Source organism: Scomber japonicus, chromosome 8 (genome assembly GCF_027409825.1).
Source record: "Scomber japonicus isolate fScoJap1 chromosome 8, fScoJap1.pri, whole genome shotgun sequence".
NCBI classification, from domain to species: Eukaryota; Metazoa; Chordata; class Actinopteri; order Scombriformes; family Scombridae; genus Scomber; species Scomber japonicus.
This window is the reverse complement of record NC_070585.1, coordinates 23,977,598-23,992,234: the sequence shown is the minus strand read 5'-3', so window position 1 is coordinate 23,992,234 and position 14,637 is coordinate 23,977,598. Positions and strand designations below refer to the sequence as shown.

Genomic DNA, 14,637 nt, shown 5'->3' with positions numbered 1-14,637 from the left:
ATAACATAGTTGCAGACTTCTAAATAATGTTTTTAGTGTTTATCTTGGCTTAAGTCAGTCCAGTCGGTCCTTTATTAAGGCGGAGAAATGTTGGGGGGGTTGGATGGAGTGAGTGGGAGAATAACTGACAGGGAAATTGCAGGGGGAAATTATTGTTATTCCACAATTAAATTATATATACTGGTTGGAATCACCCTTGACAGGGCTGACCATAGCAGCACTCCTAATGTGTGTGTATGTATGAGTGAGTGTGAAACTTAATCCGTCTACCAAGGCTACTGAGGCTATACTGGCAGGGAAGCGGATGGAGAAAGAGAATTGGAAGGATGAAGAATTAAAGAGAAGGAAAATTAGTAACATCAACAGAGTGAAGCAAAAACAGTCTATTTTAAGGATGAGTGGGTGTTAGTAAAAACACAGCAAACCCCTGGTAATGAGACTATTTTGAACAGTTGTGACGACAGTATGTAAAACGCTGAAAACCAAACTCTCCCTGTGGCTACAACGTATGTATGGACACAAACATACAGTGTTGCAGATGCTTTAAAAATAAATACAAAAAAAAAAACATTTTTATCTTGAATTTGGGCCATTTTTCAAAGAGAAAACTGACCTTGTCCTTGTCCAGAAGCATTAAAAACAGAATGTCAAATGTGAAAAATGAATGGGTTATAAAAAGTGACAGATATAAAGGATGACCGCTCAGTCTTCATTCTTCCTAAAACAATGACTCTTTGAATACACAAGGTTTCGGATGATATGTAAAGTAAACTAGCCATATTTTCTATCCAGTGAAATTAATGATGCATAAAACTCGGGCAAACATAAAGCAAAAGGGTTTCACTGGCTTGTGTTGACGCTGGCTCCCACAAGCCACCAAAAAAATTATACTGTAGTATAAATTTTAGAAATCCCTAGATTTGTAATGTAACACGATTCATTTACTCATGTTTTCATTACTGACTTTTTCCTGTAAAAAATACTTTAAGCCACCGAAAAAGTATAACAAGTTAAAATTAGGGAATATTATTTTTCTTTTCCCACAGGGGGATGTTTCTGTGATGTTTCTGTGTTAGTGAAAAACTGAATTTAAAAATGATGTTTGCTGCACAACATGAAACATTTTCACATGTTCTTTGCATTATGAGTGTATAATATGAGTTCTATATCTTTGTGCAGTCTTTTATGTGCATGTGTGTAATGCTTCAGTCATGAAGGAGCTTCTTGTGTTTGGATGTACCCCCCTCCCACCTTCCTGTAAATGTTTTGTATACTAGCTTTTACTAGTCTGGCAATGCAGTCGGATTCCCAGGCGATTGGTCTGATAGAATAGTCGTTCTTTTTTGCATTTTTTTTTCTTCTCTGCTCTCATTTCTATCTCCATTTCAATACATGAAAACCACTGAGAATCAATAGGCGTTGTGTTTCTTCAACACACTGAGTGGGATTGCTTGTGTGTGTGTTTGGTTGTAATGACAGTCAACCTTGTTTTTCATTCCACTTTAGGTCGATACTACATATGAGACATAGTGTAGTTTATGAGAGAGCTAATAGTCAAAGACAGCAGTGACCTGCTTATGAGATACAGATGGAAGAAACATAGATGTAGAGTTTGCGTGTTTGTGTGTGAGCAAGTTAAAACTCAATGTACAGTAATAACTTGACACAATAGCAGCACTCAATACAACTTAATGGCAGGAAGATGTATTTTTGTGCTGTAATTGCAATTAAAAACTACAAAATGTCTCTTTTAATTTTTTCTTGCTTAATGTAATTTAGTTAAAGTATTGTTTTGTGAGTGGAAAGTGATAAAGATTATTAAAAAATAATGTGTTAAAGTATCAGGAGAACAGTGGCTCCCAACCTTTTTGACTTCTGTAGCAAGTAGATCTACAGTAGTAATACCTACTTGTTAGCCCTTGTTATATAGTTTTATATAAAAATGTATTGAACTAAGTGTTTTTTCCTTCTCAGATTGTATAATTTAAATACTTTTCAGAAACTGGAGGGATAAAACTAATTTCACCAGAAAGCAAGAAACAAGAAAATGGAAATCATTATTAAAATGTCTGAAAGATATACATAATTTTGTTTAAGAGAACATGTTTGATTCTTTGCTGTCACATTAATCATCTCAGGATCCGTTTTTTGTGGGTCCTTTGGGGAAATCCCAATGCAAGAGACAAAGGACCTTAGTGATTGAAGCAAGAGTATGAGAAAAAAAAATCAGTCTTGGGGTGGCTTTTTATTGTTTTGTTTCTTTTTTTTCCTTTTCTTTAGAGAGGTCAGGGAAAAGGTGACAACGGCTTGAAGCTGTGCCAGAGTTTAACTGCCAGACCAAAAAGTGGCACTGCAACCATATTCTAACAGTCTATTTTTCTCCCTTCTCTCCTCTCTCCTCTTTATTCTGTCCAGCACCCTCAACAACAACAACATCACCCTCATCCCCCTGTCCAGCTTCAACCACATGCCTAAACTGCGGACACTGTGAGTATTTCTGTCACACACACACACACACACATTTGTACTTCTTGGGACCCTCAGTAATATAATGCATTTGCTGTCCCATTACCCTAACCTTAATCATCAGAACTAAAGCCCCAACCCTTACCCTAAACTGAACCAAAATCTACAGTAATTCTGACCATAACCCTAAAATCAAGTCTTAACCCTCAAATAGCCCCTCACTGCACACACACACACACACACACACACACAGAGTAAACTACTTACATGAACTGGAGATACTCACACACATGCATTCTGGTTACACACTAATACATACTTTTATGTAAACCGAGAAAGTCCAGACACACACTGCATACATACAACAAATGTTCACTTGCCCCACACACACACACACACACATAGCTTGGCAACAGGGCCTGTGTGTGATCATCTAATCATGCCATAATAAGAGACCAACTCTTCTATTGTTTCATGACTTTGAATAATCATGTGGCCATTATGTGTGCACAAACACACACACACACACACACACACACACACACACACACACACACATGCAGAGATGGATGCAGTGACAAATATGTGCATGCACCACACACACTTGAGTAATGGTAACCTCATTAATACCACAAGAAAGGCTTGTTTAGGCTCTACAGTTCAATCTGCTTTGATTCATTAGGAAAAAACCTCCTACTGTATACTAGTGTGAGTACAGACCTCAACATATACACACGCACACACAGTCTGGATCCAACACGCACCCCAAGGCCAAATCAAACTCTCTGACTGATCAGAGGGGGGGCTTTGATTTGATGTGTGTGAGTGTGTGTGTGTGTGTGTGTGTGTGTGTGTGTGTGTGTGTGTATTTTTATATGGCTTTGTTTCTGTATTTAGTTGTGTGAAGGAGATCTCACAGTTGCTAAGGCGATGGCACGACAACTCAAGGGGGACTCTACCCATAAACCCGTGGGACTGTCTGAGAGGCAGACCATTGGTAGCATTCCTGCTGGCCACACTGGGATTGAATTCCGCCAAACCAGCCTGCGTAGAATGGGATTTCCTTCCCAAATCGCCATTTTATAAGAGGCACTTGTGTGGTCACGCAAACCTACTTAACATTCATAAATGGGGATTTCTCAGCAACAAAAACAACACAACTAAATACTGAATCTATTTGTCTTTTATGACCATTTTTCTCTCAAACTTTGAGCGACGGCGTCCATCACTTGGCAGCATTGCTATATTTCCTGTATAGTGCTGCAACTCTAGTGGCAATACGGCTTGAAATCAGCCTTTTAAAATTGGATTTCAGGCAGCAGCACAGCCACACAGTTGCCAGCAGATTGAGTGCAGAATTACCAATATCCAATATCTTTTAATCAGAAGCCCTCGTCTGCTTCTGTTTTCTGTCAACACTGAGTGACTCTTATTCCCTCCTTCATCCTCTTCCTAATTTTCTCCTCCTCCCTGCTGTTTCTGCATTCCAATTCACATGTCCCCACTCCACTTTCTTCTTCGTTTCTTCCTCACTTTGTCCAATCATTCTTCTGTTTTCATCCTCTTCTCTTTCTTCCCTCTCATCTTTCTCTGGTAGTCCCTCACTTCTTTTTCATGTTCTTCTTCTAACATCCAGCTCTTCGAGTTGCTTCCTGTTACCCTTCCAACTTGTCCAGTAGCTGTCTTTCTCTCCCTCTTTTACCCCATGTAGTTTACCTCTTCTTCCTCCTTCCTCCTTCCTCTTTTGCTCCTCATCTTCACTGTATTCTATATCAGAAATGCACATATCTTAGTTCATTTACCTCCATTTCCCTCCTCCTCCTCCTCCTCCTCCTCCACTTTGTCCCTTTCCTTTCTCCTCTTTCTGCCTTTTTTGTATTAAATTTTGTTTATGTGCTTTTTTCACCACCCTCTGATTCCAATATTGAATTTGCTGTCTTTATAAAAACGACTCATTCACTCAGATGTTTAGAGATGTCCCTGATTTGATTAGCTGGGAAGTTCAAGAAGTGTGTGTGTGTGTGTGTGTGCATTTGTTTGTGTGTCTGGAAACTTCTTGGAGGACTCTAAATGAAAAGGCTTACCTCATCTGCCACCTCAGTCTGTGATTCCTTCATACACTGATTTTACACATTTTCAGTCTCTTTTTCACTCAGTCTCTCTCTCTCTCTCTCTTTGTGCATCCATCTCTATAATCTTCTTCTTCCATCTATCTCCCTCTTTTCTGCAGTATCCATCTATTCTGTATCTATTAACAGTAATGATATCACCTCATGGTGTCTCTTAAAACTTAAACCAATGAAAGGTTTTGAACTCCCACTGCTCACATCATTGTATGTGTGTGTGTGTGTGTGTGTAGTTCACTGTACAAAAGATGTGCCCAGTTCCCTTCTGGGGCAAATACTGAGAATATACATGTGCAAAGAAAGACACACACATGCATACCAAACACACACACATTAACAGAAACACCATGCACAATGCCCTTAGTCACCCGCAACCAATAAACACAACAAACCCTATCACACTGACACACAGCCGCACACAAATAAAGTCCAAACACACACACATACACACAAGCACAGCACTCTCTCCATACCCCCTGCCTGTTCCCATTCTCCCCTGTGTTTTAATCCTACTTGTCAGTAATTAAGGCTGAGCCGGGGGTGGGCCGGGACGTGGCTATCTCCAGGCGGGAGTTTGACTATAAACTGGATTTATAATGGGAGAGTGGTATTAAAACCCACTGCCCCCGCTGCTAGCATCAATGAGCCCATCTCTGTTCCATAACAGGATTTGTCCTCTGCTTTATTACAAAGGGAGGCCTGTCTTCTGAAAGGCTAGATATCCCGGCTGGCATATAATACGCTGACAAGACATTCTGCTGTTCATCCGCCCTCCTCCTCCACCTCCTCCTCCTGTCTCTCTCTCACTCTCTCTCTCTCTCACTCTCTCACTCTCTCTCTCTCTCTCTTACTCTCTCTCTCTCAAGGTGTCAACTCCAGCCAGTGCAGCCTGTAGAGAGTCTCAGCTCTGTGAAGCATCACCTGATGCGTTCTAGATTTAGCATTACCTTTTAATGAATGCCACGTGCATTTCTAAAAGCAAAATGTGTGAAAATGTCACTTCAATTTTACAATTAACTTCTCACCAGCTTCTTATGTAAAAGAGTTTCAGTGACATCACCTGATGTGAGAATGTCCTTCATCGGTTAGTTAGTTAGTAGTTACAAATAATATTTTTTCTCACTTACACTACTCTAGTGGTATTTGGCTATGCATGTAGTTTTGTTTAATTGGCTCAGGATTCAATAAATCCTGATTGCAAAAAGAGATTTGCATTAATTTCTATCAAAGAAATAGCCCCTATATGAAAAATATTGTGTGGTCTGATATCACAGACTTTATCCACATTATTCACAGTAACAGTAACATGGAATAACATGTTGCTGTTGAGTTTTTCAAATGTAGGTCTTCAAAGCTGTGACCACCACCAATGAAATTTCACTCATTTCCATGCTACTGAAGATAAGGGGGAATCTCAGACACAAATATCTAAAACCTGGACACATAAAAGCATTCCTCACTTTTCTTCAACTGTTCTCTTTCTTCTGAATTTTATACTTCTCTCTCTGTCTTTCACAATAGATTGTGTTTCAGCCGCATATGTCCCCTCTCTAAAGGGAGTTATATTGTCACAGACCTTGGGGAAATGATAGCTGAGGACATCACTGTGTGTTTGTGTGCGAGCGCCTGTCTATGTGTGTGTGTGTGTGTGTGTGTGTGTGTGTGTGTGTGTGTGTGTGTGTGTGTGTGTGCGTGTGTGTGCGTGTGCGTGTGTGTGCGTGCCACACAAGAAGCAGCCCCTCTTGATCCTAGCCAAGGATGCAAGCTGTGTGAAGAACAGAACCTATTTGAATACAGGCTCAAATACATTTGATCTCTCTGAGCTGATATGCTCTCTTTAGCTTTACAAACATTTTTGAATGAAGAGTAAATTGTGTTAATGTTTTCTTGATTTTGTGTCGTATAAATAACAAATCTCCTCTTCTATCTCTCTCAGTCGTCTGCACTCCAACAACCTTCACTGTGACTGTCACCTGTCCTGGCTGTCTGATTGGCTCAGGGCAAGGCGGGGTTTGGCTCCCTTCACTCAGTGCATGGCCCCCGCCCACATGAGGGGCCTCAATGTCCCAGATGTGCAGAAAAAGGATTTTGTCTGCAATGGTGAGTTGATCCTGACATTTGTACTTTCTATGTACAGTATCCTTAACACAGAAAGTGATGGTGTGACTCCATAACATGAAGGTGGTCATTTAAAAACCAAACTCTTAATTTAGCTTTACCTATTTCTTTTTTTTTTTTTTTTTGAGAAAAGCCACCAGTTTCAGCTCCATTGCAGCACATGACTTGATACATGAAATCCAACACTGAAAAGTAATGTACGACTTAAAATTGACAAGTATTATAACAAAGAAATACATGATGGTGTCAACAAGAATTTCACTATTGAATTTAATGCTGTTGACAGTAAAGACTCTTTGACATAGAGATACGGTATGGAGAACGCACTGAACCTTAAAGCCATTATTACAAGGAGTATTGTTATCATCTAAAGACAGCTCGGCATTGACTTTATAACACTGAGAGAATTAAGCCTTGTAGAGCGCGTAATCAGCTAAAAGGCCAGTATAAGAGCAGTAGCGTTATCAGCTGCAGATAGTATAGTCAGTGTTTATAGGCCTCTGATTCAGCTCTCTGTACTAATTGACTGTCAGGCTGCTCTCTCTTTATTACCCTTTAGTTTAATCTTTTCTACCTACATGCTCCAAACCAGACTACACATCTTACTGGACATTTCTTCTTTCCTTACTGTGTAGGTGTCAATAACAGACCTGAATTTATCTCTCCTTTCTTTTTTCTCTCTCTTTTCCACTTTTTCACATTTTTTCTTCCTTTGGTATTGTTTCGTCTGTCCCTTCTCACCTTTCTGTCTTAATTTCCTGTCTCTCTCCTGAGTATTCCTGTTAAACTTGTTATACTGCTCATATCTATATTTGTGTTGCCATATGATATTTGGGACTGATATTTGGTTTGTATTGAAATTTTTTTTTTTCTTTGCAAAAAATATAATTGGACATTGAATCAGGAACTAACTGAAACTAAAACTAATCTCATTAGTCTCATTGTAAGATTGGGATCAAATTAAAAACACTTTTTAAACACTTGTAGGAGTAAAAGAAGAAAAGAAAATGTGTGATTGTAGAGGTGGTAAACGGGTAAACGTATCTGCAGTCCACCTTTATGGACCATATGATCTATCACTGTCTCATCTTTAAAGAAAAGACAATATATGTTCGATATTTCTTGGATCTGATGTATTGTATCTCTATCTTGCTGTCCACAGGTCCAACCCAGACAGAGTCGAGGACTTGTGTACCTCAGGTAGCCATATGTCCGCCCAGCTGCACCTGCAACAACAACATAGTGGACTGCAGACGTAAAGGCATCACTGAAATACCAGCCAACCTCCCAGAGGGCATTGTGGAGATGTAAGACTACTTTACTTTATTTAAATGCCATCATTTGACTTAATACAAAACACATTTTCTTTTCATGCTTGTAATTTTGCACAGAAGGTCAATATTATTATCATGCTGTCACATATTTTAAACTGCAATTCTCATTAATGTCCAAACACATATGTTCTCACATACACACAAATACACAGAGACTGCAGACAGTCTCCATGTGGTCAGGTAGGCCTACCAGGTGGGTGGTTAATCCACCATGATGATCTAGATCTCATATTTAACTTGAACTGTGGAACACTGTGAGTTTTGCAGTGGTATATTGTTTTAGATTGAAGCAAAACTTTTTACTTTCAAACACACATACACTTCTGCTCCTCCTCACACATACGCACACACACGTACACACCACAGTGGGATGTGTTTGATATCCGTATTGATCGCTGTACGCTGTTTGTTTGTACAGAAGACAGCTGGTTGATTGCTCTGTGAGTAAAGGAGCAATTCTCCCCCGCAATGCTACACCAATACCACTATACCTCCCCGGCATAAATAATAGATTCAGACACTCGCACACATCAATGCCCCATGCATATATGCAAACATACCAGATTTGTTTTCACAAACAAAGTAAGTACTTGGGCACAAAAAACCCATTCTTCATGCATACACACATGTATTCTGTTTGCCTCACAGGCATCAAAACATATCTGATGAAATCTCTAGGTCACATACACACATACATAAAGACGCACAAAATTAGCATTGGATCCATAATAATAAATGCTGTTGCTGCTGCCAGAAACAATAGAGTATAATAGGATGATGTATTGTCAGTCCTCCAACAGGGACAAAGTCATCTTTCTGCATACTAGTGGCAAATCTCACTGCCAAATGTGTGTGTGCGAGCATGTACATACGTATATGCAGTATGCGACTGTGCACTTCCAAGCATGTGGGTAAATCTGTCTCTTCAAGTCAAATATATTCATAAAGCAATTTAACAGAACAGTTTTGTCTCAGGGCGTTTAACTTTATCAGACCATTAACACAGATGTGTGAGTGGGCTTTCACCAGTGTGTGTGTGTGTGTGTGTGTGTGTGTGTGTGTGTGTGTGTGTGTGTAAATGCACATTCAGCCTTTTGTGTTCATGTTCACCTGCCAATCCCATCTCCTGTTTCAGTTATCATTTAATCGCCTCCTCACCATATAGATTTTTTATATTGCCTTTTAAAATGTCTTCCCCTTAATACATCCTTTGATATTGAGCTTCTAAGTGTCTTTGTCTCAACCTTGTTTTACTGCCCCCAGATATAATTTGTAACTTGTTGTGTGTGCAGATTGTCTTTGTCAATATCTGTACACTCTTGATTTATTTTGACCCCATTGTCGAAATAAGGTGTTGTTGGTTGCCAGGGGCTTGAGATGCCAAAATTTAGTGAAGGATAAGAGCCAAGAAAGAAAGACCTGTAAGCATTGTGTTGCCTTCAAAGCCAGGGCCAAGTGTTTCATTTTAAAAATAGTTCCTGGGTAGCAGTCTGAAATTGGTGCAATAAATTCATACAAATTGTATTTAATCCTGGCAAATGTGATCAAAACTTGGCTTTGAGTCCATATCATGAAATGTATTGGTCACATTGCTAGGTGAGTGTGGTTACAGGCAAACAATGATAGATAAAGTAGATGGATAGATGGATGGATGGAAGGCCAAATGGACGGGTAGATAGATAGATAGATAGATAGATAGATAGATACCAAAGGCGAGGAGAACAGAAAGGATAAGAGAGGGATGGAGAGTGGACAACAGGAGCAGCAGGATATGGTGGGGGCTGAAAAGGAGAAGAAGAAGGGTGGATTAGTTCCCATTTATCAATTTGACAGCTGACCCTGTGGCTGGCCTTGGGACCTCACCGCATCCTCCACTTCTCCTCTGATTTTTTTCTCTCCTTTCCCATGTTGTCCACATGTTTCCACTCCTCTGATTTCACCTTTTCTGTCCTCCTTTTTACTCCCTTCATCTAGCTCTTCTTCTCTCACCTTTTGTCATCTCCTTCTATTCTACTCTTATTTACCCCTTTTGTAATACCCTGTTATTTTATTACTCCCCCCCTCTCCTTTGCCTCATTTCCTTTACTGTCCTCTTCCCTTCTCACCACATGAACAAGGAGGCACAAATGATATGAGCAACATGAATGTATTGCTGAAACCATCAGGAGAGGATAAATTAAACTACAATATACTCCCCCAAATGTGAGCTGTGTGCCTCATTCTGATGGTTCACCATATGATAATAGATAATACTGCCAGTATAGTGTAATTAGTCTATTGACTTCCATAGAAAGAGAAGTAATACATTCCCTACTGCCCCACATAATACAGTCTGAAGAAAAGAGTGTTGGGGTTCCATCAAAGGAATTTAAGGTTCAAATGAAATTATTAGAAATTATGACTGGAAAATGAAAATTATTCATGTTCTGCTGCCAGTTCCACAGCAGTTGCCCTGCATGCAAATTGCAGAATAAAACATGTATTTCAGTGACAGCAAGTTTGACAAAATGCAGTATTTTGTTTTCATACACTTTTTAATTGGAAACATACATCACTGTACCTCTTACACTTTGGCAAGAGCTTGCAAACCAAACATGAAGAGTGTTCAGCAAACCAGGTGTCTGTTTTTGTCTTTTTCATAGAATAAGAAGGCCAGTCCCATGTAAGCTCATTGCTGCTGACCTGCAAAAAACTCACATCAATATTTTACACTCAGTGACCTTGACCTGCTCTCACTGCAAAGCACTAACCAACCTACGGAAATATTGTGTAGATGTTGATTGGAACAGACACCTTTTGAACTTTGTATTTACTTGTGCTTGGCTTAGGTTGTAAGGAAAAAAGAATTTCATGATATCTAAAGGCTTCTAAATCCTTGGTGAAATTAAACACAAATGTATTAGCTTATGCATGACATGCTGTTGAAGGTTATTTCAAAATGTCTTTATATGTTTTAGTATGAATGTGCACTTCAAATTATATTTATATATAGACATTATATATTTGAAAGGCTTGTTAAAGGTCATCTAACTTCTTTTTCTCACCCTCTCCTCTCTCTCTCTCCCCCCAGTCGTTTGGAGCAGAACTTGATTAAAAGTGTCACAGCAGGAGCCTTCTCTGCCTACAAGAAGCTTAAGAGGATGTAAGTCTGTCTGGATAAAATATTGTACACACTCAAATTCTCACACACACACACACACATTGATGTGGTTACACAAAAAAAGAAGTGTATATGCATGCACTGACATGCTTGAACATGTGAACTTAAGCTCAAATGAAGACCTTAGTAGCAATCTTTTACTGGCACCACATATACTATATGTATTATTTCCTTTATATATGCACTGATTTAACTAGTTACGTCCTGTTGAGGTCAGCTACAGTTGTATCACCTGCAAAACAATGAGTGTAAGTCCCATGTATATATACTCCTAAACCATTAACATGAATAGAAAATAAAAGGAGACCAAGTATAGATCCTTGGGGCACTTCCATTTGCAGTTATTTACAGCATAAGCTGAGCCCATTGACTGTCAGACATTCACAGTCTTACCAGAGATCATATTTAAACCAATATACTTCTTAGTCAGACATTCTTATGTCAATTTGTCTTAGCAAGAAATGTCAAAGGCTTGAAACAAATCCATAATTAAGGCTGGATTGACCTGCTTTCTCAGTGGACCTTCAATATTACAATTCACATTCATCATAGCAGCAGTAATCATACTATTTTTTATAAAGATATATTCAAGAATTGAAACAATGCAGCCTTCAGAACAATAGGGATCTAACTTGTCAGGATATGTCTTGTATTTATTGTTAATAGAGTTTCATATACCTCAGCAACAGAAAATAACTTTAATCTAGAACTTTAATTATTAGCTATATATAATCAGCTACATACAGACTGTGAGTGATTGTGCCATAGTCAAAAAGAAGACTCTAATCTAAAGTCCACACTAGCAAACACAGACACTCTCACACAGTTCATCTCCTCTTGTCTCTTTCAAACACACCCACAGACATAAAGCTCACTGGTGAAAAATGTCCTTATCATGCAAATGCCTGAAAATGCCAGACTTGCAGTCTTGTGCAAGGTTGTAAGGTTATCCATTCACCACTTAACTACGCACACACACATACTCACACACACAGATGGAGTTTTAACCTTACCTCGACAAAGTGTTAAATAATATATCTTACAGCAGAGGAAGTGAATGACATGAACTGCACTTAACATGCCACCGTTTCTGGTTTCTTTCTCTCTCTCTCTCCTGTCGCTTCACTTCATTCCCTCTCTGTCCATCAAGCTCTCTCTCTCTTTCTCATTTACTTACACATTCAGCCCCTCTTACTTTTTTTACTCCTGTCCCCTTGCCTTGACCTCTGCTGATGTATTCTCTCATGATCATTTGTCAGACAGTTCTAGGACATTCACACAGAATGAACCCCATTACTGTGTATTACTGTAATGCACTTATCTCTCCCTGGTCTCTCTATCTCCCCCAGTGACTTGAGTAAGAACCAGATTTCTGACATTGCAGCCGATGCTTTCAGCGGCCTTCGCTCACTCACCTCATTGTAAGTATGGCACATGCACATAAAACACACATGTGATTGCTCTCACACACACACATTTTTAGACAGGAAAGTAATTGCGTTTCCAGACATTTAGCAAATAAAAATGTTGTAGCAGCCGATGTTGACAACTGGAGCACAATGCTTCAGAGTGTGTTTGTGCTGCATGTGTGTCCTTGTGTTTGTTTGTGTGTGTGTGTATGTATAACTGTACGTGTCTGTAATCACTCAGTTTATGTGTGTGTCTCTGAGGGTGAATGTGATAAGAACATGAAGGACAGTTTAATTTGAATCAATCTGGAGCATGAAAATGAGACAGACAGACAAGAAGGGGCAGACAAGGTGAACTCTACTGGGTGTTAAGACTGAACACATGCACACACACACACACACACACACACGCACACACAGCCGAATCAGTTTAACAAGAATGTCACTAAAAGACATGGCTTCTGTTGTAGAGACCAGCTGAGGCATGATGTAGCAAAATTTGAAATTGTTCAAATGAATCAAATGGCTGCATCAGTGATGGGAATTGCACCTCAAACACATTTCAGTTTTTGACAGTCAAATGACAAAGATCTGCATACTTCTTATAATCTGACAAAAACATTAAGAACTGCTTTGCACTTGAAATGGGCAACATTTATGTCTCTGATTAGAACACTCCTTCAGCTCCCCTCACAGATATAGTTTTTACATCTGGTGAGCGTGACTTTTTTACTCTGAGCAGATATATTGGGGATCTTCTTCACTTTTAGGAGAGCTAAATGTTAATGATGTATTTGTATGTAGGATGGGTTGGACAAGGGAGTGCAGTAGTAACAAAGGACTTGTTGTTTTACAGCTTCATTTCCAATGGTTTTATAGCATGTTTTTTAAGTTGACGTGCTTCATCTGACAACTATTGTCATTAGATACAAAAAAAAAACTTAAACAGAGACATCAAAATTATGTTGTGTCTATTTGTAGTATTTGATTTAAATGGAAATGCAGTAGTAAGCACTTCCCACCACTCCACATTAAACTGTGATATTTAGAAGTTCTAATTATTGGGTATGAATAAGAAAACAAAATACTGTAAATTACCCTGAATATGATTGTGAATGTGGCAATCATATTTAGAGAGGCCAACTGTAAAGAGATGCAAGTTATATTCTCAAGAAGACAATAAAGAATTGCTTATTCACTGAATGCTGTTCTTACTAACAACATCAACTGAAAAACTAAAATAATTCATTTTTAAAAACCACTTTACAGGATATGATATCATGCCACAGCCTGTAAATGCAGAGCAGTTCCTCTCTCTGGTGGCTGATTAGAATAGGAATAATATCAATAAAACAATGAAAGTATTTTACTTGCTTCGGAGCAAATAGGTCTTAATGTATAGGAAGAGCCTTGTAAATGCTGCAACCTAAATGATGTCATTTTGGCTGTCCTGTCTAGGGTGTTGTACGGCAACAAGATCACTGAACTACCCAAGGGATTGTTTGATGGACTGGCTTCCCTGCAGCTACTGTAAGTACTATCTGTGTGGTCTATTGTTATATGTGTGGTCCCTTGGGAAAACAATGCATTACATTATTCAGGAAACAAAAGAATATCTCACTCAAACACTGGTTGAACTACCCCCAAAAAATGTATTGTTAGATTAATAACAGTCTGATTCAATTTCAGTTTATTTTAGGAAAAATTCAGACACAGTGGCAACATTATTGCTGATCTTACATCACCTTATTGAAGATGATGTATGAACAAAGAACATGATGCTGTGTGGTGTAATTTATACAACTGATTTCACAACGCCTGCAGTTGTTACAGTGTTGCTGAAAATATACAAATAAGTATGAAAAAGCATCTACTGATGTTATGTCATAAGTTAATTTTATTTATTTTTAAACTACAATAATAATAATGTTAACAACACTATTTAACATTTAGCACTTTTCAGAAACAAGTTGCAAATTCATAAAAACAGGAAATTACTAAATAAAGAGTCACAGGGCCATGAC

At 38.8% G+C, this 14,637-nt stretch overlaps 1 protein-coding gene across 1 annotated transcript in view; it reads left to right on the top strand.

Moving 5' to 3' along the window:
- The window catches only part of slit3 (slit homolog 3 (Drosophila)), a 244,885-nt gene that overhangs the window by 170,281 nt on the left and 59,967 nt on the right, over positions 1 to 14,637 (top strand). The window contains exons 7-12 of the mRNA XM_053323379.1: positions 2,416 to 2,487; positions 6,529 to 6,692; positions 7,873 to 8,017; positions 11,115 to 11,186; positions 12,554 to 12,625; positions 14,072 to 14,143. Of these exons, the coding sequence (XP_053179354.1) occupies positions 2,416 to 2,487; positions 6,529 to 6,692; positions 7,873 to 8,017; positions 11,115 to 11,186; positions 12,554 to 12,625; positions 14,072 to 14,143 (597 nt within the window). The remainder of the gene's footprint in view (positions 1 to 2,415; positions 2,488 to 6,528; positions 6,693 to 7,872; positions 8,018 to 11,114; positions 11,187 to 12,553; positions 12,626 to 14,071; positions 14,144 to 14,637) is intronic.